The sequence below is a fragment of the Astatotilapia calliptera genome, chromosome 13, assembly GCF_900246225.1.
Source record: "Astatotilapia calliptera chromosome 13, fAstCal1.2, whole genome shotgun sequence".
Lineage (NCBI taxonomy): Eukaryota > Metazoa > Chordata > Actinopteri > Cichliformes > Cichlidae > Astatotilapia > Astatotilapia calliptera.
In genome coordinates, this window is record NC_039314.1 from 32,300,221 (window position 1) to 32,325,065 (window position 24,845).

At 44.1% G+C, this 24,845-nt stretch overlaps 1 protein-coding gene across 4 annotated transcripts in view; it reads left to right on the top strand.

The window, feature by feature from the left end:
- Nucleotides 1-24,845, top strand: part of vps8 (VPS8 subunit of CORVET complex) — a 74,909-nt gene that overhangs the window by 35,789 nt on the left and 14,275 nt on the right. For all 4 annotated transcript variants that reach the window (XM_026190278.1, XM_026190280.1, XM_026190279.1 and 1 more), the window contains 20 exons: nucleotides 1,560-1,595; nucleotides 1,710-1,800; nucleotides 2,421-2,467; nucleotides 2,551-2,640; nucleotides 3,831-3,877; nucleotides 11,104-11,326; nucleotides 11,521-11,610; nucleotides 12,629-12,680; nucleotides 12,767-12,809; nucleotides 13,027-13,099; nucleotides 14,069-14,188; nucleotides 15,303-15,374; nucleotides 15,957-16,076; nucleotides 16,718-16,774; nucleotides 17,478-17,560; nucleotides 18,163-18,247; nucleotides 18,355-18,453; nucleotides 20,846-20,935; nucleotides 22,415-22,461; nucleotides 22,823-22,967. In XM_026190278.1, coding sequence (XP_026046063.1) covers nucleotides 1,560-1,595; nucleotides 1,710-1,800; nucleotides 2,421-2,467; nucleotides 2,551-2,640; nucleotides 3,831-3,877; nucleotides 11,104-11,326; nucleotides 11,521-11,610; nucleotides 12,629-12,680; nucleotides 12,767-12,809; nucleotides 13,027-13,099; nucleotides 14,069-14,188; nucleotides 15,303-15,374; nucleotides 15,957-16,076; nucleotides 16,718-16,774; nucleotides 17,478-17,560; nucleotides 18,163-18,247; nucleotides 18,355-18,453; nucleotides 20,846-20,935; nucleotides 22,415-22,461; nucleotides 22,823-22,967 — 1,710 coding nt within the window. The remainder of the gene's footprint in view (nucleotides 1-1,559; nucleotides 1,596-1,709; nucleotides 1,801-2,420; nucleotides 2,468-2,550; nucleotides 2,641-3,830; nucleotides 3,878-11,103; nucleotides 11,327-11,520; nucleotides 11,611-12,628; nucleotides 12,681-12,766; nucleotides 12,810-13,026; nucleotides 13,100-14,068; nucleotides 14,189-15,302; nucleotides 15,375-15,956; nucleotides 16,077-16,717; nucleotides 16,775-17,477; nucleotides 17,561-18,162; nucleotides 18,248-18,354; nucleotides 18,454-20,845; nucleotides 20,936-22,414; nucleotides 22,462-22,822; nucleotides 22,968-24,845) is intronic.

Sequence of the window (24,845 nt, forward strand, 5' to 3'; positions counted from 1 at the left end):
GTCCAATCACAGCCGGTATTTTCTCATTTGAAAGAAGTATGGAAAAGAATGTCCAAATTATTCAACTTTGACCCATATCTCAACCAGTCTGCTGGTATTGGGTGTAATCCCACCACCAGATCCCATAATTACCCTTCTTTTGGAAGCTCTGGTTCCAGAGAGGTGTAACAGTGCTGGGGGATCTATATGAAAACAGTATATTTAAATCATTTGGAAAACTTGCAGAAGAATTTGATTTACCTAGGCAGGGATTTTGGAAAGACCTGCAACGAAGCCATTTGATGACCAATACATTTGGTTTATCCGCAAAGTTCCCTTTAAATGGTAAATGGCCTGTATTTGTAAAGCGCTTTTACTAGTCCCCACTAGGGACCCCAAAGCGCTTTACACACCCAGTCATCCACCCATTCACACACACATTCACACACTGGTGGAGGCAGCTACAGTTGTAGCCACAGCTGCCCTGGGGCAGACTGACAGAAGCGAGGCTGCCATATTGCGCCATCGGCCCCTCTGGCCAACACCAGTAGGCGGCAGGTGAAGTGTGTCAGGACACAACGACCGAGACGGTCCGAGCCGGGGCTCGAACCGGCAACCTTCCGATTACAAGGCGAACAAAACACTTTTATTAGCTTCTGATCCTAACACACTGTCCCTCAAAAGAACGTGGGAAATGGACTTAACGGCTTTACAGTGGAGGAATGGCATCCTCAGGAATCTGAAAAAAATGTCACGTGAACTCAAGATTGTTCCCATTTCAGATTTTAAATAGATTATACTGGACACCCTCACGGTTGCACAGGGTGGGTCGAGCGACTGATGATGCATGCTGGAAGCGCCAGCAGGGAAGTGGCACTCTTTTACATTTGCTTTGGGGGTGCGTCAAAGTCCAAGATCATTGGATTCATATTCACACCGTAGTAGAGAAGGTTGTAGGTCAAGGTCCCATTCATGAACAGTCTTTACGTATTAGGAGACCCTTCAGCTTTGAGTCACTTACCCACTCCTCTTGCTGGGTACAAACGGCGATTATGCTGGAGAGGAAGCTGTTGGTGAAAGAGTGGAGGCCTCATCGACTCTTTGGGACAAGTGGCAGCTTACGAAAGATTATAGACTGCTGAATAGACTGGACGACTATAACGACAAATGGGCTAACTACTTTTCATTAGTTAAGGTCGGACTAAATAGGAAAGCTGTAATTGGGTCTGTGTGAAACATTGGCATCATTGTGTATTTATGTTGTTTTGGATCTTTTTCTTTGGGTGGAAATATGCATCGATTCTCAATTTGTCCACTCTGTCTTCTGGCTTGTTTGTTTTTTTGTTTCTTTGTTTCTTTGTTGTTGTTTTAATATTAAAATCTAATAAAGTTTGAGTCATAACAGAAAAAGACAGTCATTGTCCTCGGTGGACTATGACTAGGACCTATCAGTTATGTATACATTGTATATTTTCGGGGTTTTGAGGTTTAATAATCAGAAGAGTTTCATATTTCAGAGAAGAGCACACACTGAGCGTGTCCCATTTGACTGTCTAATGTTATGTTGTCTCACCCCTCAGTCAGCTCACATTATGACTCTACGGAACTGGAGAGAGGTGGGTGTGACAGTTTGAGTATCTGTCCATTAGCAGCAACAATCACTGTTTAATTAGAATTGCGTAGGCCTGACCTTGACCTTTGCCCTTCCCTGTCTCTGCTTATATGTCCAGCGCATTGACTGCTTGATGAAGCAGGAACATTTTGTTGAAGCCCTCTCTTTGGCCTGGTCCTTTCACGAGGGAGCTGCTAAGGCTGTGGTTGGTGGGTATAATTCATTTCACTCCTCTGTCATCGATATCACAGCCACACATTACACTTGCCTGCGATATCTATACCGAGCGCTCCGATGCCCACTAGGACCACCGTCACCTTCACCCTCCACATCTTCTCCACCTCTTCTCTGAGTCCTTGGTGTTTCTCCAGCTTCTCGTGTACGATATGTGATTAACTAATTGGCATTCCAGAAATGTGCACAGCTGGTGCCCATTCTGCTTGGATGCCAGTAGGATCGTGTGATAATCCAGACTTTGGTCATATCCAGTGTGACCAGCCATCAGTTATGATATGTGTATCCTGGATTTCACTGCCATTTGTCTTGGGGCTATGAAGTTTTAATGCACGCTTTTGGCACTTTGGTCAAATCTGTTGACTCTCTTGAGCATGACCCTAATAAGCTGCCTGCAAAGAATAATTCCTGACCAACACCAGCACCAACAGTGGGGTCGTTTCCAGTTTATGACAAACAGTATCACTGCATGCTTGTAGCTAAATGTTACCATACTCATAACATTATACTGATACTGTTATATATACTATATTATACATACTATACTTATATATACTACTTATGACAGATCATTTGTGAACTGTGTGTTTTTAAGGCCTGTATGGAGATTCTCTGAAGAGGAAGGCAGTGGTCAGTGACAAGGTGAGGAAAGATAAACGTTTTCTGTTGCATCAAATCTACTTTTACTTTGACATTTCAGCTTTCTAAACTCACCGTGTCCACAGATGATCGAGATCCTTTTCCAGTTTGCTGAGCATGCTTTGAAAAAGTGTCCAGAACAAGGCAAAATCCAAGTGATGGAGCAACATTTCCAGGTAAACTAAACTGCCGTAGAGAACACAAGTGTGTAGCCACAAAGTTAGTACAGTAGCATGGTACTGGCGTCCAACCGATCAGTCCACTTTGTATTAAACTGACGAGTCTTCTTATCTTATTATTCAGGATCTGAGTTCATCAAGCATATTGGCCTCAAGTTCTGTGTTTTGTAGAAAAAAAAGATTCCCTGGTTGCAGAGCATTATAATCAGAGCTAGGGACGTTCCAACGAACTTAGTTGACTCAAAGAAAAATGAGACAGACTAAGAAACACTCAGATATCAGCTTCAGTTCCAGAAGAGTTTAATGGACAAAGACAAATCCATTAATCCCACGCTTGCTAAATGTGCAGCACCTCGCATCGTACCAACATTATACTCTAAACAGAACTGATGTAAACTATAACACGAAAGCATGATACCACAAAGATGTGTAAAAAATAAATAAAGACTAAAAGTGTGCCGGTGCATTATGAATGATGCACATTGCTCAAAAATGAATGAAATAAAATCTTGTATCCAGGATGGCATTCTGACGGTGTTAAGAAAAAGATCAGGCCTAGACTAAAAGATTGATGGTGCTTCTCAACAGTGATGCTCCATCTGGTGGCCGGTGGCTGTGCAACATTTTTAGGATACAGAAATTTACCCGTGTTGTTCGAAAAAAAGTGATTTCCAATTCAAATCAGTTCAGTTTTTTTATACAGCACCAAATCACAACAACAGTGGCCTCAAGGCTTGTAAAGTAGACCCTACAATAATACAGAGAAAGGCCCAACACTCATATGACCCCCGATCAGCAAGCACTTTGCCCACAGAAAAACTCCCTTTAACAGGAAGAAATCTCCAGCAGAACCAGGCTCAGGGAGGGGCGGGGCCATCTGCTGTGATTGGTTGGGGTGAGAGAAGGAAGACGGGATGCTGTGCAAGAGAGACAGAGATTAATAACAGGTGTCAATGCAGAGAGGTCTGCACATAGAGAGCGGAGAGTTTTCCAGTGTTTCCATTCTCTCTGTCCTTGCTGGTATTCATAAAGCAGCCAACATGATTTACCTATGGGCTATGTGTATGTAGCTGAAAGAGTTAAGATGCTGATTGTTACTGTTTAATCAGCTCTGTTTTGTTGACATGAATGTTTAACATTTGAAGTAATTCTCTACCAACCCCACCCTCTCTTTGTGTTTCTCTCAGGATGTAGTTCCAGTCCTGGTGGATTACTGCCTGCTGCTACAGAGGGCGTACGTGAACACACACGTGAATCTAAATTGCCCATAGCTTAGCCCTGTCTGAGGTGTGACCTGATAGGATGAGGGAAGAGGATAGGTGGATGGATAACCTTTTAGGTCTGCTATTTTATCTTTGGGGCAGCGTTGGCTCAGGTCGTCTACCAATCGGAAAGTTGGTGAATCAGCTGACTGTGTGACCGTGAATTTCAGATAAACCCCTTAAGTATAGAAAAGAGTGCCTCTATGAATGTGTGTGATCAGATGAATGAGGCTCAGTTTGAAGAAAAAGGCTTAGTAGCCATCAGTCCCTTCATCTTTCAGTTGACAGTATAATCTTACTGAGTAATATTCAACAAAGTGGGTCATCAAAGCTTCTGACACTAAAATGAAGACAAAAGATCTTAAAACTTCTTGTGTAATTTTAATTAATTCAATGTTTTTAAACTTGCAGACAGCATTTGAAACACGCTTATAGATTACAATGAAAATATTTAAAAAACTCCACCAGTGCACACCAGTGTTCCCTCTAATGTTTCACGTGTGTGAGCGAACACACAAACTCCCTGAGCGTCCCCTGGACCACTGTGAGCGACAGCAGACGTGTGCACTGTGGTCACGCCAGCATCCAAGTTACATGTTTATTAAAGTAATCAAATTACAGCATTTATGTTAGACTACTTTTAATTACCTGCTTCAGCCCACTTACAATGAGAATGTAAACAATCTTGTTCCTGACCTGCAGCATGTTAACACTGTTGGAAGGAAAATAACTTGAACTCCAATTTTGAAAACACAACTTTCTTTTCTTTATTTTTAAAAAGCTCTGACTGTATTGTGAGTCTGTGGTCTGGGAGAGAGTCTGTAACTCTGTCTGCAACATACAGTAAATAATGACCAATGTTGGGCAGTTAATTATATAGTTACTTTTTTGAAGTAACTATATAATTAAGTGTTTTGCAGCTATTCTTTTAAATGCAGCCAAGACGTTTTTAAACAAACACTATTTACAGAACAATCAGCTGTTCTGCATCTAATCTGATGCCACACAAATTATTTGTGCCGCTCCAAAAATAATTTGTGTCCACTATGAGATGAAGGAGAACAACAGCCTGATACCTGCAGGCCTGACAGCAGCAGATGTGTCACTGCTGTAACACCTGTAACACTCAGCAGGCGCCTCATTGTTCTGACACACAACACTACTGACTACACTACACACTGACTACACACTAACTACACGCTGACTACACACTGACTACACACTAACTGCACACTGACTACACACTGACTACACACTGACTACACACTGACTACACACTGACTACACACTGACTACACACTAACTACACACTGACTACACACTGACTACACACTAACTACACGCTGACTACACACTGACTACACACTAACTGCACACTGACTACACACTGACTACACACTAACTACACACTGACTACACACTAACTGCACACTGACTACACACTGACTACACGCTAACTACACACTGACTACACACTGACTACACACTAACTACACACTGACTACACGCTGACTACACGCTGACTACACACTGACTACACACTGACTACACACTGACTACACGCTGACTACACACTGACTACACGCTAACTACACGCTGACTACACAATAACTACACACTGACTACACAATAACTACACACTCACTACACAATAACTAAACGCTGACTACACGCTGACTACACACTGACTACACGCTAACTACACACTGACTACACACTGACTACACGCTAACTACACGCTGACTACACAATAACTACACACTGACTACACAATAACTAAACGCTGACTACACGCTGACTACACACTGACTACACAATAACTACACACTGACTACACAATAACTAAACGCTGACTACACGCTGACTACACGCTGACTACACACTGACTACACGCTAACTACACACTGACTACACACTGACTACACAATAACTACACACTGACTACACAATAACTAAACGCTGACTACACGCTGACTACACGCTGACTACACACTGACTACACGCTAACTACACACTGACTACACACTGACTACACGCTGACTACACGCTGACTACACACTGACTACACGCTAACTACACACTGACTACACGCTGACTACACGCTGACTACACGCTGACTACACACTGACTACACGCTAACTACACGCTGACTACACAATAACTACACACTGACTACACGCTGACTACACGCTGACTACACGCTGACTACACGCTAACTACACACTGACTACACGCTGACTACACGCTGACTACACGCTGACTACACACTGACTACACGCTAACTACACGCTGACTACACAATAACTACACACTGACTACACAATAACTACACACTCACTACACAATAACTAAACGCTGACTACACACTGACTACACACTGACTACACACTGACTACACACTGACTACACGCTGACTACACAATAACTACACAATAACTACACACTCACTACACAATAACTAAACGCTGACTACACGCTGACTACACGCTGACTACACAATAACTACACAATAACTACACACTCACTACACAATAACTAAACGCTGACTACACGCTGACTACACACTGACTACACGCTAACTACACACTGACTACACACTGACTACACACTGACTACACACTGACTACACGCTGACTACACGCTAACTACACGCTGACTACACAATGACTACACACTCACTACACAATAACTAAACGCTGACTACACGCTGACTACACACTGACTACACACTGACTACACGCTAACTACACGCTGACTACACAATAACTACACACTGACTACACAATAACTACACACTCACTACACAATAACTAAACGCTGACTACACGCTGACTACACACTCACTACACAATAACTAAACGCTGACTACACACTGACTACACACTGACTACACGCTAACTACACACTGACTACACACTGACTACACGCTAACTACACGCTGACTACACAATAACTACACACTGACTACACAATAACTACACACTCACTACACAATAACTAAACGCTGACTACACACTGACTACACACTGACTACACACTGACTACACACTGACTACACAATAACTAAACGCTGACTACACGCTGACTACACAATAACTACACGCTGACTACACAATAACTACACACTCACTACACAATAACTAAACGCTGACTACACGCTGACTACACACTGACTACACGCTGACTACACGCTGACTACACACTGACTACACGCTGACTACACACTGACTACACGCTGACTACACACTGACTACACACTGACTACACGCTGACTACACGCTGACTACACGCTAACTACACGCTGACTACACAATAACTACACACTGACTACACAATAACTACACACTCACTACACAATAACTAAACGCTGACTACACGCTGACTACACACTGACTACACGCTGACTACACGCTGACTACACACTGACTACACGCTGACTACACACTGACTACACACTGACTACACACTCACTACACAATAACTACACACTGACTACACAATAACTACACACTCACTACACAATAACTACACACTCACTACACAATAACTACACACTGACTACACAATAACTACACACTCACTACACAATAACTAAACGCTGACTACACGCTGACTACACACTGACTACACGCTGACTACACGCTGACTACACACTGACTACACGCTGACTACACACTGACTACACACTGACTACACACTCACTACACAATAACTACACACTGACTACACAATAACTACACACTCACTACACAATAACTACACACTCACTACACACTCACTACACAATAACTACACGCTGACTACACGCTGACTACACGCTGACTACACGCTGACTACACAATAACTACACACTCACTACACACTGACTACACACTGACTACACAATAACTACACACTCACTACACGCTGACTACACGCTGACTACACAATAACTACACACTCACTACACACTCACTACACGCTGACTACACAATAACTACACACTCACTACACACTCACTACACAATAACTACACGCTGACTACACGCTGACTACACACTGACTACACAATAACTACACACTCACTACACAATAACTAAACGCTGACTACACACTGACTACACAATAACTACACACTCACTACACACTGACTACACACTGACTACACAATAACTACACACTCACTACACGCTGACTACACGCTGACTACACAATAACTACACACTCACTACACACTCACTACACAATAACTACACGCTGACTACACGCTGACTACACACTGACTACACGCTGACTACACGCTGACTACACAATAACTACACACTCACTACACAATAACTACACACTCACTACACAATAACTACACACTCACTACACAATAACTACACGCTGACTACACAATAACTACACGCTCACTACACAATAACTACACGCTGACTACACGCTGACTACACGCTGACTACACAATAACTACACGCTGACTACACGCTGACTACACGCTCACTACACACTGACTACACGCTGACTACACACTGACTACACGCTAACTACACACTGACTACACGCTAACTACACGCTGACTACACAATAACTACACGCTGACTACACAATAACTACACACTCACTACACAATAACTACACACTCACTACACAATAACTACACACTCACTACACAATAACTACACACTCACTACACAATAACTACACGCTGACTACACGCTGACTACACAATAACTACACACTGACTACACAATAACTACACACTCACTACACAATAACTACACGCTCACTACACAATAACTACACGCTGACTACACAATAACTACACGCTGACTACACAATGACTACACGCTGACTACACAATAACTACACGCTGACTACACAATAACTACACACTGAGTACACACTCACTACACAATAACTACACAATGACTACACACTCACTACACACTCACTACACAATAACTACACGCTGACTACACAATAACTACACACTCACTACACGCTGACTACACGCTGACTACACAATAACTACACGCTGACTACACAATAACTACACGCTGACTACACGCTGACTACACGCTGACTACACAATAACTACACGCTGACTACACAATAACTACACGCTGACTACACTAACTACACGCTGACTACACAATAACTACACGCTGACTACACTAACTACACGCTGACTACACAATAACTACACGCTGACTACACAATAACTACACGCTGACTACACACTAACTACACGCTGACTACACAATAACTACACGCTGACTACACAATAACTACACGCTGACTACACAATAACTACACGCTGACTACACAATAACTACACGCTGACTACACGCTGACTACACGCTGACTACACAATAACTACACAATAACTACACGCTCACTACACAATAACTACACGCTGACTACACAATAACTACACGCTGACTACACAATAACTACACACTAACTACACAATAACTACACAATAACTACACACTGACTACACACTAACTACACAATAACTACACACTGACTACACACTGACTACACGCTGACTACACGCTGACTACACACTCACTACACACTGACTACACAAGATTTGCGCTAAACGTCTCAAATCTCTCACATCTCAAACACGCCGTCACTCCTAAAACGTCCCCCGTTTCTTAACAACTAGATGCCACGTTGCCATATCATTTTTTGATTGGTCGACATGGTACATTTTTCGACCAATAGGAAAGGGCGGGGGGGGGGGGGGTTGGTTTTGTCTTTGCTCACAGGCTTTCGAGCGTTTTGCTTATGAAACGCCGTTTTTCCCGTTTCTTCCCGCAGTAAATATAAACAACGACAGTATTCAGGAAGAAAACCAAACATTGCGTGTTTTTTATCATAACTCTGGTTTTACGTGGCCGATCAACACGATTTAAAAACTGGTATAAAGTCCACACTTTTCCCGTCAGTTGTTCCGTCTGTCCTGCTCACATCTCCAATGGTTGTACACTAACGTGGCTTCACTCCACATCAGCCGCTTTGCTAAAACACCGGTGTCGCACATAAGGACGCTGTTATAGCCTGTCAGCGACGCTGATTGGCTGCGCATATACACATTATTGGTGGACTTTGAGATAAGGTGGCATCGTTCCCATACGGGAGCGGCCAGTAATGACTAACACTGCAAAACAGAATTGTTAAAGTTTTAATTTCAACTCAGGTTAGATTATTTTGTGCGCAATGCAGATTTTCTGTGCGCAGAGACGTGCGAGCAGTGCGCAGCTTAGAGGGAACATTGGTGCACAGGTGTGTATGCTGTAACACTCTGTAAATGTGTGTTTGGGTCTGAGCCAGCACATGGAGTACTTTATACTTCATGTACTGCATCACATCAAAGGGATGAACTGATCCGAATACGTTTTTGTTGTACCACCAACAATGTTGACTTCAGATTTTCTTTTTCTGTGTGTGTGTGTGTGTGTGTGCGTGTGTGTGTGTGTGCCTGTGTGCGCGTGTGTGTGTGCGCGTGTGTGTGTCTGTGTGTGTGTGTGTGTGTCTGTGTGTGTCTGTGTGTGTGTGTGTGTGTGTGTGTGTGTGTGTGTGTGTGTGTGTGTGTGCGCGTGTGTGCGTGCGTGTGTCTGTGTGTGTGTGTGTGTGTCTGTGTGTGTCTGTGTGTGTGTGTGTGCGTGTGTGTGTGTCTGTGTGTGTGTGTGTGTGTGCGCGTGTGTGCGTGCGTGTGTCTGTGTGTGTGTGTGTGTGTCTGTGTGTGTGTGTCTGTGTGTGTGTGTGTGTGTGTGCGCGTGTGTGCGTGTGTGTGTCTGTGTGTGTGTGTGCGTGTGCGTGTGTCTGTGTGTGTGTGTGTGTGTGCGCGTGTGTGCGTGCGTGTGTCTGTGTGTGTGCATGTGTCTGTGTGTGTGTGTGTGCGTGTGTGTGTGTCTGTGTGTGTGTGTGTGTGCGCGTGTGTGTGTCTGTGTGTGTGTGTGCGTGTGTGTGTGTCTGTGTGTGTGTGTGTGTGCGCGTGTGTGCGTGCGTGTGTCTGTGTGTGTGCATGTGTCTGTGTGTGCGCGTGTGTGTGTGTGTGCGCGTGTGTGTGTGTGTGTGCATGTGTCTGTGTGTGTGTCTGTGTCTGTGTGTGTGTGCGCGTGTGTGCGTGCGCGTGTGTGCGTGTGTGTGTGTGTGTGTGTGTGTGTCTGTGTGTGTGTGTGTGTGTGTCTGTGTGTGTGTACAGTGACCTCCTCTTTAACCAGCTGTATTCGCGGCTGGTAGAGAATATGGTTGCTAAGGCTGTGTTCTTGGAGTCACTGGAGTCGTACGTTGTTGCTGATCGTGTTGGACACCTCACTGCAGCCATTATGAGGGACCTCCTTGACCACTACCATAGTAATGGTATGATGGACAGTCTGGAGAGATGCATCGTCCACCTAGATGTTACCAGCTTGGACATCCAGCAGGTGTGTATGCATGTGTAGTAAAAACCGTCCAGCAAAAACTGTGCGAGCTGTCAAACTCTGTATATAAATCAGAAATGGCGACGAGGTTCTGTGTGTTTGTGTGTTTGTGTCAGCAGCAGCCCACCCAATGACTGAGAACAGTCCGAGTACAGTTATACTGATAAATGGTCCTGTGTGTGTCTGTGTGTGTGTAGGTGGTCCAAGTATGTTGGGAGAACCAGCTCTATGATGCAATGATCTACGTTTTCAACAGTGGGATGAATGACTACATCACTCCAATGGAGGTCGGTCCTTTTGTCTCATAGCAGGGCAGTTTCTTCACAGAAGCATTATTTTATTGTCTGACATGAATTCGAGTAATGAAAATGTGTCATTTTAAGAGACAACAAAGGTTCCAAAGTACGAAAAGTAAGTGTTACTAAAAAGATGGATGAGACTAATGTGGTTGCTTAGCAAAAAGCCAGCGATGTGATTGGGTATAAAAAGGTATGTTAGTGAGGCGGCGTGACTAATCTGCAAAACTGCATCTACAAATACTCATTAATCAACAGTATGCAACACAGGCTCCATCAGAGCTGAAATGTATGCACAGGTTTTAGATCAGAATGTCCACACAATGTCTGTTAGCAAGACAATGCTAAACCTCATGCTACATCTATTCCCACAGCATGGCTTTGTAGTAGCAACTCTATAAACACTGAAGGTCTGTGCAGGCATGAAAACAAAAGTACAACACGGGCGACCCGGGACTGTTGAGCAGCAGGAATCTGCTATCAGACAAGAATGGGACAACAGCCGAACTCACGTCATTGTCATTATCCAAGTACAGCCACTACAACAATGTTTACAGTATCAGTCAGAGGGCAGGAGACAATATAAGGCTTCCTCTCACTTTTATTCAGTGGCAAAGTGTCATTTCATCAGTTTTTGTCCTTATGCATCAGTTTTTATTTAGTTATCGTCTCATTTCATCAGAAATAAAGGTTAATGAACATTTAGGTGAGATGGTGAGATGAACACTGCGTTCAGTTCAGTTTTTCCATCTACGTGGATTTAAATGAGAATGATTCATAAAAATCCCGTTTGTTGGGCAGTCTGTCAGGCAGATGTAGAGGGTTGCCATGGCAGCAGAGCTGATTCAGTCATTTGGAGAAGACGGGCCTCCATCTGCACCACGTACTGGTGCATGATGGGTAACCGTTTGTTCACTGATCGTCTCCAAAGCTTTTTCTTTTTTAACAAACCTTTAAAAAAACATCTGAATCGATTGATTCATTGATTGATAAATCCTCTTTATTTCAGAAACTCTTTGCAGTGATTGGTCCAACACTTAAGGAGGGAAGGAGCCTAACAGGTAAAAACCACATTTGATCCGTTGTTGTCCATCTTGATAGCAAAGCTTTTCATCAAATAAATCTCTGCATTTCTGTTCTTGGTTAGATGAGAACGTGGTAATGGGAAACAAACTACTCGTGTACATAAGGTAACTCATCCTCAGTTTATTGTAGCATAAACCCCTGTTTAGCATAAATGCTACGTTTACTGTGGACGAGCAGTCGAACGTTTATTGTGATTTTAAGCTCGTGGCTTTAGGTTTGTGCACCTGAGTCGAATCTTTGTATTATGTACACACCACTGTTTATGCATATATCTGACAATATATGGTGTGTGTGTGTGTGTGTGTGTGTGTGTGCGCGTAGCTGTTGTCTTGCAGGGAGGGCGTATCCACTTGGAGATATCCCAGAAGACCTTGTGGTTCAAGTCAAGAACCAGGTATGCAGATACAGTTGTACTGATTAACTACGCTGTACTGTGATTATAAATCACAGCGCCTGCAGGTCCATCAATACTGTGAACGTCTATTATCAGTGAAGACTGTTGCTCTTGCTGGTTGGTAACAGAAATACTAGCTGGTTAAACACATTTTTTCCCGGTTCAGTTCATTCTGATAGCACCAGTCACGAGACGCTCCAGCAGAGTAAACTGGACACAACCAACCACAGCGATGTGCTGATGTTAGCGTGTAAGGAAACACGGCTAAGGACAGTTTTAGTGATATAGCAGAGGAATATAGCTGGTTGGGTCAGTGCCCTCCCAGCCTGTTTTCAAAATCAGCTGGATGTTTGCCACACTATCATGCTCACTATAATAGGGACTAATTTAGTCTCATAAGCCTTCTGGGTCAGGGCCTTCCCAGAAGGGAAAGCAGGAATGGCATTCAAGTCTTGGAGATCATCACTCACAGCGTGATTCAGTTTGGGATTGTTAGAGGAACACCAGACGATGATCTGAGATCAGATTTGTGATCCTCAAACTCAAAGGAAATCTTAAAAAAGATTCAACCTTTAATCTTCGTGTGAAGCCATTTTTTTCTTTGGATGCACATTTGGGGTCATTGCTCTGCTGAAAGGTGAAATTCGTCCTCGTCGTCAGCATTCCAGCAGACACACTTTTGTATCACATTTAACATCATTTCTTGTTTTTTCTGTCTGCTTGGGTACAACATGCAGGGTCCACACAGCTCAGCATCGCCTCAGGTGTGACTGTTAGAAGGGTTTGTTTACAGCATCATCTGTTGAGCAGCTCTGGGAGTTTTAGACTCGCTGGTTTGTCTCATCGGATTATCTGACGCAGAAATCAGTCACCGGGAACATCCGTGGATTAATCCCAGAGAAACCTTTCAGTGATGCCTTTTTTCTAAACACTGGTAACTAATGTTTGACATGTTCTTGTGTCTGTCAGGTTTTTGACTTCCTAATCCGTCTCCACTCAGCCGACTCGTCCGAGGAAGAGGACGTTTTCCCATTCATTCGTACACTCCTCCACTTTGACACCAGGGAATTTCTCAATGTTCTCGCCATGGTGAGATTAAAATTTTAAATGTAATCAGAATGTATTCAGATCTGGGTTTTTATTTTGTTTGTTGTTGTTTGTGGTTTAGCCTGGCGTGGTTTGATGGTTTAATGGTTTACCCAGTTGGCTGGTTTCCCTGGTTCGACTGCAGGAGAAGATGCAAATTCCCCTGGGAAGATCGTCTGTCATTAAATGTGGCAAACAGCGACAATCATGAACATAAAGAATCTTACAAAGAGTGGGCATACAGAGCAGCAGCATGCAGAGACAGTGATCAAACACAGTGCGCTCTGCATGCACAGTATCCAAATTCTTTTCTGGGTTTATTGGGCGTCAAGTTAAGCTCTTTGGTATCAACTTGGAGTAGATAACTTTATATAGATACTTCTCCAAGTTCCTCACATCTTAGCTAGCTCCGTCACACAGCATTTATCAGTGCGCTTCAATGCTAACATGCACATTTTTTGTTTTTAGACGTTGAATTCACGGGTCAGTGTTTTGGACTGTCATTTCTGACAGTTGTTACTGTGTCAGAGGACTCCAACACAGCTTACTTTACAAACAGGAGGAAGAGTGTGATGCCAGGGGAGCTGAGCAGGTATGCAGGGAGCTCCAAGCTTAACATGAGTCCAGCCTTTTCTTTAATGTCTGTTTGCTTTGCAGTGGGAATCAGAGTTGACAGGCAGGGTTGCAAAGGGGAGGGGTCAGGAAAAGTCAAGACTTGGGCACTGGGCCGAAACGTCAGGGAAGTGGAAAACTGCACGCTAAGTATTACTGAGTGTGTGCGACTACAACGATCTGATGATGCCTGGAGTTTTATACTGAGTGGCAGAGGAAACCAGGCGTGTCAGCTAAGGACGCAGACGACAACGTGTGTGCTCCGTGTCCTCTGAAGGAAAGGAAAAGTGGCGTTCCCTTAACGCAGAGAGGCAGAGTGAACGTGAAGCGGCAGGTCGGCACTGGGAGACCACCACAGTACCCTGAAAGATCACCTTTAGGGCACAAGTGTAGATGTATGCTAATAACCACAGAGTGCAGACCGATGTGGGAGTTTCCCTCAAAAAGGGAAATGTTACTTTTATGGTTGTTCTTCACTCATTATGATGTTCTCACTTCTTTCTAGACATTTGAGGACTTTAAAAATGACAAGCAGGCCCTTGAGTACCAGCAGAGGATAGTGGACATCTTACTTCAGGTAAAACGACAATGTGGGCAGTGAGCACAGGACGCACACGCCGGCTGTGAAGAACTCTTTATTACTATGTGTGGCGGCGGCTTTCCAGCGCTGGCCGCCCACACTCTGCTCTTCTTGTTTCCAGCTGCCCCACAGCCTTCCTGACACGACACCCTGTGTGTGTCGGGTCTTTCTTATGGACATGACTTTCAGATGCTGTTCTTCATCTGTTTGTTTGTAGGCCTCACACTTTTGTGAAGGACACACTGAACACCAATTAAACAAAACCGCTGCGCTATCTTTGGCATTTCATAGATCCAGTTAGTGGATGCAAATAAAAAATAGTCTGAAAACGTCAGTCCTTGCGTCTTTGACTGAGTGATTCAGTGTTAAGTTGATGGAAATGGTCTGGGACCAGGACTGCACTGAAAACACTTTGGAAGTCCTTCAGAAACTAAATCTGGCTCCAGACTTTTGCACAGTGCTGTAGATAAAACCCAAAATAAGAAATTCTTTATTTTTTACCATATTTGGGAAATAAAGCGGACTTAATGGCAAACGTCGGTGCAGTCATGACTGTGGTTTGCGTTTCTGTTTCTCTAGGTAATGGTGGACAACGCAGACTTCACTCCCTCCCAAGTGGGCGGGCTCTTCACCTTTTTAGCTCGTCAGTTGGCCAAACCAGACAACACCCTGTTTGTGAACAGGAAGCTCTTTGATCAGGTGACCAGTAGCTGTTATACGTTCAGTCTTTTTTTGAGCTAGGCCGTCCTCGAAGCAATTTCAATGTTTATTCAGCATTTCTGATTTGACTACCTCACGGCCTGAGCACAAAAACACATGACCATGAACAGATTGATTTCCTAATTTGGATCACACCATCGAATCCTGCCTGGATTTAGAGGAGGAACTAGAACCATTATTCTCCTTGAGAAGCAGCTTCCAGATGTGTGACGTAGCACAAACACAAACCTGTTTTCTCTGCTTGCTTACTTGTGTTGAAATAAATGAGTTTTTGATTCTGTGTTGTTCACAGCTTGAGCGTATCTGTACAGGTGAACTGCATCAGGCAGCCGCCTGCACCTCTCTGTTTGCAAAGTGTTCATTCCTCTGGCAAAGTCGTGTCTGTGCACACAAAGTGTTTAGACTTTATTAACATATTAGTGTAACATATGAAGGATTGAAGATGATCTAGTCTTAGCAACAGCACATCTTACCCTCTCGCAGATGTAACGAGACTTAAGCCAGACGGACTCTCGACTATGACCTGAAAACAAGTCGATGACGTTTCACCTTTGAGTCTTTAAATGAATTGGTTTGTCTTTCCTCTTTCTGATCTTTCAATGATCTCATTGTCTGTGCAGGTGCTGGAGTTCCTTTGTTGTCCGGACGATGATTCCCGACACACTGAAAGGCAGCAGGTTAAATACACAAACCTCCGTCTCTCTCGTGACCTTGCGCTTGCTCGCCGCTCTCAACAGTTGCCTTGGTGCCGATAGGCGTCAGCGAGCTCCAGCGTGTCGACCTCCTGGCACAGGAACCAGACGCAGCGTTTTCTAAAACACTGGCGTGGTCGCCTGCTTTGTGCTCTGGTTGTAAATGTGCGTCAGGATCACGGACTGCTGGGAGTGCAGGTCCTCGGAGCCCTACGGCTGATGCTGGCAGCAGTATTCAGCTTTGTTCACACATCATAGAAAATACACCAAATGTTTACACTGAGAAAAGGAACCGTTTTAAGACAAACATGAGCTCATTTTGAATTTGGCATTCGGAGCAGCACATCTGAAAGTCTGTGTTTCCCACAGCGCAGCATCCCTCCTTCTTTTAACTACAGTCTGTAAACGGCAGCGAGCAGCTGCTGGACTTCAGCGGTGTTCTTGTCTGACATACAGCTGTGGGCAGGATCATCGTTTCACTGAACGGTTCTCCTTCCAGGATCGGCTGATTGTACAGAATACATCTTTAATAACTGTGAGACCTCGTAGATTAGAGAAAATCCAGACTTGAGCACCCGAGTCACTAAAGATGCTGCGTCATTAGAGCGTAAATGAGAACCTTTGACCACAACTACTGCATTCAGCTGCTGATTCAAGCGTAATAACTAACTTTGTGATTGATTTAAAGGTTCTGCTGGAGCTCCTGCAGGTCGGGGGCGTGGTCCAGTTTAATGAAGAAAGACTCCTGATGCTGGCAGAGAAAGCCAAGTTGTAAGTAGCTGAACACAACGAAGGAGAATTCAGTTTTAACAACTTTTAACTGCAGCATTTATCAACACGTATGCAAACTTTGCATGAGCAACTTTTAGTTCACTCCTGATTTAACTGACTGCTGTGGTTCCACCAGCCTTTGAAGGAAAAATGTCTCTTTGAGTTTTCTTGCTTTAAACAAGTGCACACTGAGGGCAACAGATGAACCAAGCAGAGTTTGGATTTGTTTGGCAAAAACCTGAAATCGTGTGTAAACCTGGACTCAGAGAAGGGAAAGTTGAGAAGTTTCTAAATGTGAAGGTTACTGATAGATTTGTCCGTATGAACAGTGCAAAGCACAAAGCCATGTGAGTGAGAGAAAATACACAGTGTTTTATTGCTGCTTTAACTTTGTCAGTATTTGATATGCACGACATATTTGTGATACATCAATTTCACTCTTGTGCATTTTCACATCAACACATATAGGAGTGTGGATCTTTTGCCTTACATACGTTACCTGTGAAAACAGCTGAGAGAGTTTATATATGAACACATCATGTAATTCAAATGGTAGCAATGCTGCAGGATTTTCTTCTTATTATCATGTGTTTTGCCACCAGCTACCAAATCTGTGAATTTCTTTATGAGAAGAATCATCAGTATGACATGATCATTGACTGCTACCTGAAAGACCCCCTCAGAAAGGTGAGATTATTCAGGTCATTTGACTTAAAAGTGTAAACTTGCAAATGTATTATGCTGTATATGTAGATATTATATCTATGGAATAATTGAGTGTGACTGTTTGTCAGTGGGAAATCTTTAACTACATCCACAACCTGCTGTCCATGCCTGGATACAGCCACGAGGAAAAACAACGAGTCAAGAGCAAAGTGCTGAAGCACATAAGGGTTAGTGCACACACACACACACACACACACACACACACAGCTGTGCATTACATCCTGGTGCTTATTACTGTGGTAGATGGTGGGTTGAGTGTGACAGTCACAGGCTAAATGGGTCACATTGGTAGGTGTTTAATGAGAGATTTCTAACATTTCTGACAGTGGTTAGCAGGCTGTAGGTCGCTCACTCTGTCACTTGTCCACTTTGGTTTCTTTTTTGACTCAGTCTTTTTTTACAAACGTGTATTTGCAATATATGCGTCACTGTTACTGTGAAGGGTCGACAGTTAGTACAAGTATTTGTAATTTTGTGCTTCAACATGAAAGACAATCAACATGGGATTAAAGTGGAAGCTTTAATTCAAGAGGTTTAACAACAGTGTGGCCTTAACTGTCCCAAATGACAGAAGCTCAGAAATCAGTCTGGTCTGAAGGTCCGTCAGATGTCTTGGATGTCCTTCGTCTATGGGCATACAGATGCTGTTTCCTGTCTGTAGATGCTCTGGCAGGCTTTTGTTGTTGACACCTCAAGCTGCTCCTTGTTTGCGGTTCTCTCTTGTTGTGTTTAGTGCATTAAATAAAAGAAATCAACAGCTGTTTTTGGTCTTTTGTTAGTTTTATTCTTGTAGAAATGATTTCAGTCCACACAGGAAGCAGACCCTATAGTTTCCTGCCACATCTTTATTACCCTGTTGCCAGGCAGAAATGCAGTCACCCTACACAGATCAAACACAGGATGTATGTAGTAGATATGATAATGAAGTCTTATCTATTCAGAGAAAGGAAACCGGATGCTGTCTGAGTTTGGGAGGTTCCATGCCTGCACTTGCCTTACCGAGGGTTAAGCATTGATGTGCCACTGCAGGAAGAAAGTCTTAGTACATAACAAATAATGTTTTTCACTCTGAAGCTGCTGCGTTGGATCACGATTAGATGAATAACAATAATGTGTACTGTATTGATCCCCGTGGGGAAATTCCTCTCTGCATTGAACCTGATCACTCAGTGAAGCAGTGGGCAGCCATTAGGCGCCCGGGGAGCAGTGTGTAGGGACGGTGCCTTGCTCAGGGGTACCTCAAGGGTAGCCGTTCAGGGGAATAGAACCCCTGACCTTCTGATCACGGGTCCAACACTTTACCCACTGAGCTAGCTATCTTCTTGTCTTGAGGATCTCTCGGGTTGCTTTTGCAGTTTTCTGTGGTCGTCTCCCGTCTGCACTCTGAGCTGCTGTCTGCAGTCTGCAGCGCGCCCTGTACACGTCACAGGTTATCCTGATGCTTCTGTCAGCACACCATCAGTTAACACTTGCGAGCTGGTTTCAGTTGACACACATGCTCATCCTTATTTCAGTGTCTCGACGAAGTTAAGACCTGGATGGCCTCAAATTTTCTTAATTTTAACGAGGAAAAAACTGAAGCGATCATCTTTGGATCAAGCTGCTATTCTAGTACCCCGGATCTGCACACTTTGGCACCTTGTGTTAAACCGCATGCCAAAAATCTGGGGGTTATCCCTGATAATAAGTTTACCTTTGAGTAACAGATTAACTCTGTTGTACAGCGGTCCTTTTTTAAATCTTATCCAAGGTGAGATCATTCTTATCTTTTAAAAAACTAAAATGGGCAGTTCACGCTTTTATGGACCACTGTAATCCTTCATATGTAGCTGTTAGCCAGCGTTGTCTAGCACGGCTCCAGCTGGTCCAGAGCGCTGCAGCTCGTCTCCTGACACGAAGAGACGCAAACACGTTTCCCCGGTGCTCGCCGCACTGGCTCCCAGTCTGCTTTAGAATTAAATCCAACATTTTATTGATGAATATAAAGCGCTGAACGGTCAGGCTCCAGAGTATCTGTCTGACTGGCTGCAGCCTTATTTGAGCTCTTAGATCAAGTGATCTCTTGCTCCTGGCCACGTCTGAGTCCAGGCTGCTTCAGAGAGGTGACCGGGCGTTTGCGGTGCCGCAAATCTGTCATTGATATTGTTTGTTACTGTGTAATCTTTCATCTTTGTGCAGCACTTTGGCCAACATTTTGCTGTTATTAAATGTGCTATATAAATAAAAACAAAGTAAAAAACCAACATGGCCTCGTGGGGTCTTTGTGTAAACACAGCTGTAATTCTCAGACAGTCCGATCTCATCTTGGTCAATGAATTTGAAATATTCTGTGATTGCAGATGCAAAACGGATTACAAAATATCAACCTAAACACTCAGAGACTAAGTAGACATGAACTAATAGTTGAAGCACTTGCAGTCTGCTTGAATCCCAGTTTGCTGCTATTTTTAAATGTTTCCCTTTTTTCCACACGTCTGTATTTGCAAATTCAGGAGGATGAATGAAGGATGAAACTGTCTGACCAAAAATACCAAAACATTTTGTAACATACCTTCACAGGACGTGGTGACCCTTGACCCCAGCAAATCAGCTGACTTAGTGCTGTTTCATTTCACCTCCGAGGTGCAGGACATCGTCTCTGAGCTTCAGGTGAGGTCAACAGAAATACTGATGTTATTCCTCGTTGCAGTTTCTGAAGCCTAATCAAAGCCTCGAACAGCACAAATATTAAAACCTGAGGACTGCTGTCCAAACCTTTGCCTTCTTCGTTTGTTGTGTATCAGATAAAATACATATGTTGTGCATTTTCCAAAGGGCTGTAAACAGTACAGTATTTACAATAGTCTTCATATCGCACTTTTCTACTTCATGCAGCATGCCTCATTCACACATGCATGTTTTTCTCTCCATAACTGCTTTTTATCTAACATTCACACTCTCATCAGTGAATTGCAGAGCAGGGTTCAGTATCTTGTCCACAGATGCAGACTCGAGCAGCCAGGGGTCAAACAACCAACCTTAGAATTAGTAGATGCTCTAACTCGTGAGCTACATCCTCCCAGTTTCCGTTCATTTGTCTCTTAAGTCATAATGTTGGGCTTCAAGTCTAATTTTAGTCCCTCTTTCAGAGCCGTTGCCAGAGCTCCTATCAGAGGATGCTGAGATAGTTTGACTCTTATGAAACTGAAAACCAGTTTTTGGAGGATTGCTAAACAGTGATTGTGTAAGGGTTGTGTCACAGTGAGCTCTGGTAGTGCTCTTTCTGTGGGGCGATCGTGGCTCAAGAGTTGGGAGTTCGTCTTGTAATCGAAAGGTTGCCGGTTCGAGCCCCGGCTTGGGCAGTCTCGGTCGTTGTGTCCTTGGGCAAGACGACGTTGCCTACTGGTGGTGGTCAGAGGGCCCGGTGGCGCCAGTGTCCGGCAGCCTCGCCTCTGTCAGTGCCCCAGGGTGGCTGTGGCTACAATGTAGCTGCCATCACCAGTGTGTGGATGATGGATGACTGGATGTGTAAAGCGCTTCGGGGTCCCTAGTGGGGACTAGTAAAGCGCTATACAAATACATTTACCATTTCTGTCCCTGCTCACACAAAGGAACAGATACTAGTCCTGCTTCTGGTTTGATCCCCATCTAGAGCTCTGTTTGGCTCTTGTCATGTAGCAGCTCGTCTCCTCTCATGTTGAGGCGCAGCAAACCTGTGTGAATGTGACATCTTGGAGGAGCTGGACTACCTGTAACCTGTGATACAATCTTTTGACAAGGACACTAGAAAAGCAAAACTAGAAAAAAGATCATTCAGCAGGGATGAAGAGAAAGCAGTGGTCTCCATCACATCAGTAGGTTGGTGGTTCCATCCCTGGCTGCTCCAGTCAGCATGCCAAATATCCCTGGGCAAGATACTAACCCCAAGTCGCTCTCCGGTGTGTGATTGTTAGATGAGGCCTGTTGTATAAAGTGCTTTGAGTGCTTCAGGAGAGTAGAAAAGTGCTATATAATCGATCCATTCACCATCAAAGCAGGTTAAATGCATAGAAACTGTTTCCTAATAAGACATATTGGTGCTTTATACTCTGATATTCTCCTATTTTTTGAGTGATTATGTAAAATATTCTTCTTCTTCTCTCTCTCAAGGATGATCAGCTGCTTTTCAATTTCCTCAACTGCCTCTTGGAGCCACGGTACGGTGTGCGTTTTACCATCTGCCGTCTTAAGCTTTGATTATGCTCTCTTGCAGACACAGCTGGAGATGTTATTGCCAAGTAGTTCTGCTGTTATACTCCTGTTTAAGTCAGGTGCATAGTTGGTGCCATGTAAATTGTCCAGCTGTGAGTGTGTCGTCAGGAAAGATTGGGAGGCACGCAAATGTTTGCACAGAGCTTTGTGGGGACCCTTGTGCTCAGCATCTGATAGTGAAAATCACTTGGACATGAGCAGAAGCCAGCAGACTTGCAGATGCACAAAGTTGAATCAATCCTGCATTTCTCTCTCTCATCCTAATTATGTTCTTCTTCTCCTTATGTGGTCATCTGCTCTTCTCAGGGAAGGCCCTCATTCAGGGTCCATCTTACCTCAAGAAGGTGACCTCCATGAGCTTCTGCTGGATTTAATGTGCCGCTTTGCCCCAGACCAGCTTCTGAGCTTTCTCCACACCTCCCAGCACTACAGACTAGAAGATGCAATACAAGTACTATTATAATTCTTCTTTGCATGTTTCTGTGTACAGAAGTTAAAAACCAAATTATTCCATAAACAGCTGCATTAGTTAATGTATGGAGTAATCTTGAGTGTGTCTGGGTAGAACATAGTTTCTATAGCTATATATAGAAGCCGCGATAGAAGCCGCGATAGAAGCCGCGATAGAAGCTGTGATAGAAGCCGCGATAGAAGCTGTGATAGAAGCTCTGATAGAAGCTCTGATAGAAGCTGTGATAGAAGCTGTGATAGAAGCCGTGATAGAAGCTGTGATAGAAGCTGTGATAGAAGCCGCGATAGAAGCTGTGATAGAAGCTCTGATAGAAGCTCTGATAGAAACTGTGATAGAAGCTGTGATAGAAGCCGCGATAGAAGCTGTGATAGAAGCCGTGATAGAAGCTCTGATAGAAACTGTGATAGAAGCTGCGATAGAAGCTCTGATAGAAGCCGCGATAGAAGCCGTGATAGAAGCTGTGATAGAAGCCGCGATAGAAGCCGCGATAGAAGCTCTGATAGAAGCTCTGATAGAAGCCGTGATAGAAGCTGTGATAGAAGCTGTGATAGAAGCCGCGATAGAAGCCGTGATAGAAGCTGTGATAGAAGCCGCGATAGAAGCCGTGATAGAAGCTGTGATAGAAGCTCTGATAGAAGCTCTGATAGAAGCTGTGATAGAAGCTGTGATAGAAGCTGTGATAGAAGCTGTGATAGAAGCTGTGATAGAAGCCGCGATAGAAGCCGTGATAGAAGCTCTGATAGAAGCTCTGATAGAAACTGTGATAGAAGCTGTGATAGAAGCTGTGATAGAAGCCGTGATAGAAGCCGTGATAGAAGCTGTGATAGAAGCCGCGATAGAAGCCGCGATAGAAGCTCTGATAGAAGCTCTGATAGAAGCCGTGATAGAAGCTGTGATAGAAGCTGTGATAGAAGCCGCGATAGAAGCCGCGATAGAAGCTCTGATAGAAGCTGTGATAGAAGCTGTGATAGAAGCCGTGATAGAAGCCGCGATAGAAGCTGTGATAGAAGCTCTGATAGAAACTGTGATAGAAGCTGTGATAGAAGCTGTGATAGAAGCTGTGATAGAAGCCGCGATAGAAGCCGCGATAGAAGCTCTGATAGAAGCTCTGATAGAAGCTGTGATAGAAGCCGCGATAGAAGCCGCGATAGAAGCCGCGGTAGAAGCCGCGATAGAAGCTGTGATAGAAGCCGCGATAGAAGCCGCGATAGAAGCTGTGATAGAAGCCGCGATAGAAGCTGTGATAGAAGCTGTGATAGAAGCTGTGATAGAAGCCGTGATAGAAGCCGCGATAGAAGCTGTGATAGAAGCCGCGATAGAAGCCGCGATAGAAGCTGTGATAGAAGCCGCGATAGAAGCTGCGATAGAAGCTGCGATAGAAGCTGCGGTAGAAGCTGCGGTAGAAGCCGCGATAGAAGCCGCGATAGAAGCTGTGATAGAAGCCACGATAGAAGCCGTGATAGAAGCTGTGATAGAAGCCGCGATAGAAGCCGCGATAGAAGCTGTGATAGAAGCCGCGGTAGAAGCCGCGATAGAAGCCGCGATAGAAGCCGTGATAGAAGCCGTGATAGAAGCTGTGATAGAAGCCGTGATAGAAGCTGTGATAGAAGCTGTGATAGAAGCCGCGGTAGAAGCTGCGATAGAAGCCATGATAGAAGCCGTGATAGAAGCCGCGATAGAAGCTGTGATAGAAGCCGTGATAGAAGCTGTGATAGAAGCTGTGATAGAAGCTCTGATAGAAGCCGTGATAGAAGCCGCGATAGAAGCCGCGATAGAAGCTCTGATAGAAGCTGTGATAGAAGCCGTGATCGAAGCTGCGATAGAAGCCGCGATAGAAGCCGCGATAGAAGCTCTGAT